The sequence below is a fragment of the Phalacrocorax carbo genome, chromosome 8 (assembly GCF_963921805.1).
Source record: "Phalacrocorax carbo chromosome 8, bPhaCar2.1, whole genome shotgun sequence".
In the NCBI taxonomy this organism is placed as follows: domain Eukaryota; kingdom Metazoa; phylum Chordata; class Aves; order Suliformes; family Phalacrocoracidae; genus Phalacrocorax; species Phalacrocorax carbo.
Window position 1 is genome coordinate 20,452,200 of NC_087520.1, and position 6,000 is coordinate 20,458,199.

The 6,000-nt window shown below is 38.7% G+C and overlaps 1 protein-coding gene across 2 annotated transcripts in view; it reads right to left on the minus strand.

Annotated features, from left to right (window-relative positions):
• The window catches only part of GABRG2 (gamma-aminobutyric acid type A receptor subunit gamma2), a 70,267-nt gene extending 66,005 nt beyond the window's left edge, over positions 1-4,262 (minus strand). The window contains exon 1 of one of the 2 annotated variants that reach the window (XM_064458962.1): positions 4,144-4,262. In XM_064458962.1, coding sequence (XP_064315032.1) covers positions 4,144-4,250 — 107 coding nt within the window. In that variant the 5' untranslated portion in view covers positions 4,251-4,262. The remainder of the gene's footprint in view (positions 1-4,143) is intronic. The other variant, XM_064458963.1, reaches the window with a different exon arrangement.
• Between the last annotated feature and the right edge of the window lie 1,738 nt (positions 4,263-6,000).

The following is a 6,000-nucleotide window of genomic DNA, read 5'->3' on the forward strand; positions in this document are numbered from 1 at the left end:
ATGTTCAAAAAAAAATCAGATTAACACCCTAATACAATCTCTGTATCTAGGAATATATAGAACAGGGCACTGAGCTAGCTTCAAATGAGCTAGTGCATGTCCACATGGCAGGACAGTGCCAGTCAGGTGTATTGACCTTAAAACAATCCAAATCAACAAGATATTTTTCCAGACCAGCACTAATCAAGAACAGTTTAAACTTAAGACCCAAAAGCATGATTTGGATGGCCATGAAGAAGACATATGACATGAATCATATGGGAAATACTACATTAAAGAGTAGATTCATTTCCCAAGCTGTTTTTACTGTAGATAGTTTCTATAGATTTTTTGCTCCATCAAGTTATTAACAATGAGATGGTGAGACTTTTACTTAATTGTTCAAATCCACTTTAGATCAGTGGCTTTGGTCGTATTTTTATTACAATAATCCAGTTTGTATCCCAGTTTGTATCCCAGCATTAGAGCTGATAGCAGTCAGGAATGCGGCATGGCTATGAAAAACTCAAAGCCAATCTCACCCTCCTTGTTACCCCTGAAATGTTTAAGCGGAGTGCAGGTATTCTGTCTATGCAGCCTCAGCTCTGCTGAGACAAACACTGTAGTATATAGGCCAGTCAGCACTAAATATTCAATTTCATAGTCAGGATAAAGTAATCATTTAACAGCACCTAGATTCACATCTTCTCTTGTGACACTTCTTTAAAAGGGGCCATTCCCTATTAGTTGAGAAATTGCCTCTTGCTGAGCAACATCTTATTCCAGTAATGCTCCAAGTGACTTCAATGGGACCTCTGACTTAATATTAGAGCTATACACTGTGTGAAAGTGTTGGAAGCTACTGTATGAGTAACTACAGCTGCAGGATTAATACCAAACTGATGTTAGCTACCTTTACAGTAATTCTAAATGGCTGTTCAGCTCAGGGATATTCATGCTGCTTTTAATCAATGTTCTTACTTACCACACAGTGCAAGAACCCAACTGACATTGCTAGTGCTTTACAAGAACAAAACAATTTTATTTACTCCCATGTTCAGTAACTTACTAGTAAAAATACACATATACACATATGCACCAAACTATTTTGGTTTTAAAATTATTGCTTTATTTATGTTTTTTGCTGATTGGTCTTGACAGTTTTCAGTTTCAGGTATCTAGCTGCAGCCATGACACTACTTGGGCACGACCAGGTGAAAAAATAAAAGTAGCTAGTGTCTAACATTTCACATCTGGCCATTACTTTGCACTGTGTTCATCTGATTTCTGCAGACAAGTTAAAGCTAAGGACTGTGCAAAAATAACTAATAAAACCTATATATAAATAGTGTGCAGGGTATAGCTTTAAATCTATCTGTAACTTTGCTGGTGAGTGAGCTTCATTACATGTAATGCGTTAATGGCCAATTATATGTCCAATAAGGTAATCAAATAATTAGTTCCAATTAAACCCCATATTGAGGTGTGCAAATATTAAACAATCTTATTTATATTTTTAAAGTGTTTCTAACCCCCAAGATTTTGATGCACAGTTGTCAGAAATTTGGAGTTTGGTTTGGTCCATTTTCACTGAAACACAGCTTCAGTCAATGCTGTTACACTAGTCTGAGGGATAAGATGATGGGGGAGCTTTATGCAAGAAGTTTGCAGTACAGTTATGAACGTCAAGAAACAAATTGGAAGAAAGCACTTCCTAAAACTTCAGTGTGCACAATTGTACTCTGTGCATGTAATAAAACGCATACATAAAATTATTGAAAAGGTAAAATACTGCAGCGCTGTAATGACATTTGTTCTGAATTCATTCAAATCATGTTTTGCTGAAGTAAATGCCAGAATTTTAGCTACTTCCATTAATCCCTGAATGATGCCTTTCCTCTTCTTTAACCTTCTATCAACAGTTGTGCAACAATTAATTTCTCTATATAGTAATTTTTTGTATTAACAAGGGAAAACTTCTGCATGAGATTGGTAACCAATTTTTATGTGCTAAATTACTCTGATCAGGTTTTGCAAATGCTTAAACTGTTGTGTGTATGCTGATTGATGTCAACATATTTATTCACATGCATAACGTAGAGCACATACGTTAGCGTCCAGTTGTGTTGGCCTTTAAGAATGTCAATGTCCAAAACAAGCAACACAATGGTATTCCCCTCTTCTGAAGTGTTTGATGAGTTTTTAACCAAGAAAAACTTTTATCCTGGTTATAAATTAACAGTATCTAAGTCCAACTTTTGTAACTCTGTCTTGGTCCATGAGTTTCCAAAACTAATAGTAAGTTTTCTTCCACCACAGAAGGAGAAAAGTGTCCTGAATATTAGAATTAAAATCATATTTGCATGTTGACTAATTTAAAATATTTTCATAAAGCTATAGGGATAATTTTTCCCTTTTAGCTTTTTAATATTATTTCTCTGCTTATTATTCATTCTTTAAAATTATGAGGTCAGGAAGCTGTCAGAGGAAACCATCTTGGCTATCAGATGGCTATGAACAGAAAATGGCACGTTTTGCTGAGATAAAACTTTAATTTGAGTTAACTTTAATTATGAAGAGTTTCCTTTAAATCTTATGAAATAATTTTGGCAAAATTCCTCTCAGGCTATGGTATTCTGAAAGATGAGTGAAAAGAAGGAAGTGTGTTGAAATAAATATCCAGGATTATTTTAGTGGAAGCTTTACGTCAAAATAATCTGAGACCCTGTGTACATGAAATCCTGTAAAAGCTCATTTTCCATTGCTGTATTCACATAGTAATAATAAACCATTCTGTAAGAGTCAGAGGTACCTTGCACCTGCCTTATTCCCAATAACAAAGTATCCCTCATGGTAGACTCACCAAGTTTTATTTCACTTTCTACTCCATTTTCAACCATTTTAAGTTTCTTTTCACAGGAATTCTTCACAAAGTCCTTTTGTGAGAAGAAAGTTACTCTAAACCCCAGCAACTTTTAATTTCCCTGACCAATAATTTTGGCCTTTTATTTTGCTTAGAACTAAAATCCTACCACTGCAGCTACAAAATCTGATTTTTCTTAAACAAACAAATAAAAAGGCAAACAGAAAGAACCCACTTTTTAGAATGGCAGTGTCTAGGTAAAAGAAGAGGAGAGAAAGAAGGTAAATTTGAATAAGGAGCCTGTATGAACACAGCATTTATAGTAGAAAAGAGAGTGGGCACTAACTTCTCTAATGTATCAATGACAACATGGCTAATGCAGCTGTGAGGAAAAGTCTGTTACCACCTGAAATGCCAGGGGCTTTCTAATGCAGTGCTGCTTTCTCCTCTAACCTGTTAAATGTACAGTCCACAAATTTTTGCAGGAATGACTGTTTCAGTGTAACGCTTGGCACTGCAGAATACTCACTCCCCCCCTCCACTTTCTACTCATCCACATACAAACTCCTTCCTCTGCTGTTAAGATTTTTACTTCTTTACATTTATGCATACAATACACATGCAGCATACACAGGTTGTCCTCAAACAGTATGTGTGTCAGAGTGGGGGGGGTAAACGGTGTTGTAAACATTCAGCTCATATGATCAGTGAACGCTATTGCATCCCGTTGCTTGTTCCGTCAGCATTAAAAGCATTTCAGTAAGTGGGGAATGCAGGCAGCACCTCCCTGCCTGCCTTGGGAGGGTTGTGCAGAGATCTGCATCTCTGTCCTTGGTCCTAAATCCTTGCACTGGCTCCTTATGGATGGAATAACCGTACGGCGCTTCGGAGCCCATAGCCCAGGCACAGCCATGATGTGGCTGCTTAGGTGGAAACAAGCATGGATGCACTGACATTCTGCCCACAGAACACAGCTGTATTATAACTCCATGCGTTGTAGCAAACAATAATTCAGAGATAAAAGGCTTCGTGAATATGGCATCTATTTCTATGAAACACTCAGCGTGTACCGCCGTCACACACACCCGCTGCTTACCCTCCCTGTCCATTTCAGAGCGACAACAATTGTAAGAGAAATAAAACATTGTAAGATCTCAGCTGCCAGGAGATAGATGAACGTAATGCCACTATCCGAACCTCTGGCATTCTCACCACAGCTCTGCAAATTTGCAAACAGATTCTTCACCCCCAGCCCTCCCTCCCCACCCCCCCCCCCAACAGAATCAGAAAGCACATCTTACCACTGGATGAGAGAGAGGAACAGAAGTGCCCACACCATCATTTTGAGAGAAAATGCAGGATTCAAAAATGCAGTGCTCCCCAGGCTTGTTGGATTTGGAGGAATCATCTCTTTTTCTCTCTTCCCCCCCCCCCCCCCCCAGTTTTTTTCCCCTTTCTTCTTGGTTGCAGATGGATCCGTCCCCTTCTTTAATTTTTTTTGGTAGTGGTTCTCTCCCCCTCCCTACCAGGTCCCGTCAGTGGGATGATACATTGCGCCCAGCTGCGGGAATTAATATGCAGGGGGACAGAAATTAGATCTGCACAAGCCCTTTGCAGATATAATCAGAGAACGTCAGCTCAGGCAGCAGGCAGCAGCTTCCAAATCCAGGAGAATAATATAACTGGGAGAAAAGAAAAAAAAATAACCAAAACCACAGACAGTCATAGAATAAAACAGTCAAGGAAAGAAGAAACACATACATATGCACACATTTATGGAACCACTCACACACATGCAACAAAATCCAAAAAAGCAATAGAAGGAGTAAATGAGAGGAAAAAAAAAAGAAAAGAAAGAATAAAGCAATGGAGCTTCTGCCTGAACGCAGATTAACTCTGAGGTCAAAGTGGAAATGATGCACTCTGCTGCAGCACAGATTAACACATGCGTGGTGTCAGCCGGGGTGCTTTTTAACCTTTGATTACACATATGCAGGCAGCCTGGGTTTTCATTTTGGAGGCGAGAAGGATTTGGCAGGCATAAAAAGGGAGGTTGGAAGGAAAAGCTTGCCCTATGCTGCTGAGCATCCTCATTTTTCTAAACAGCCTGGAAATCGTGATTGCAAAGGGAAAAAAAATGAAAGGATCGATGGGGGAGTGGAAGAGGGAGGGATGGTTGTTGCTAAGTAACTCAGGAAATGGGGAAAGCAGCATTGGTGGAGTCAGAATGAATGAGGTGATTTAGTGTGTGATAGGATTAGGGGGACTATGCAAGGTCTTTATCTCCCCTCCCCCTAATAAAATCAGGCTACACAGACACAGGAAATGCTTCCTGGCCAGGGGGGAAGCACTAGATGGCTATAAAAGCTGGACCTTGCCAAATTTTGGAACCGGAATCCCAAGTTCCATTGTCAAAAAATGCACTAGTGAAGCAAAAAATTCAGGGAATCTTATGAGTTCCCAAAGTAAGAGCACCTCAGTCTAAAATAGGTACTTGGACTATGACCTACAATAATAAATTTTTTTATGCCCACCCCAATTTTTTCTGCCTAAACCCAAAGCAAATATAGAAAACATCAAGCCTTCCTAGTGCTGTTTAGAAACTGGGAGGTTGATGTGCAAACATAATCATCAGGAACTGGGTGATGTGACCTGACACTGTTTCAGTTCAACACCCATCTTTCTAAAACTCAAGGGAGAAATAAAGAAATAATTCTCCTAAAGAATATTTAATTGGAAAGTGAAATGCTTCTAATAGAATAAAAACATCAGCATTTCCCTCTGGACTGAGTCTAGTCTGAACCAAATTTGGCACTTGAATTCTGCTCAAACCTGCCAATACCCAGGCCAGTCTGGTAATTCCGAATGTCCAAATGCAGAATGAAATTTATCCATCAAAAATAGGTAGTTACAGTAGCTGCTATCCCAGATTTACAAAAAAAAAACCCCATAGATACAGCCTTCAGCTGCCAAGATAATATTTTTTTCATTTCCAATCACAATATATTTAACTACAACAATAATGTTAGTAGTTGAAAGAAATACATCTTAGCCTCTGGATAGTTCTGTGATAATTTGAGCCCATGTCTTACACTGTCACTATATTTTTGACAGTGTTTCCAAACAAAGTAACAACATATGATCCTAGTTCTTAATAT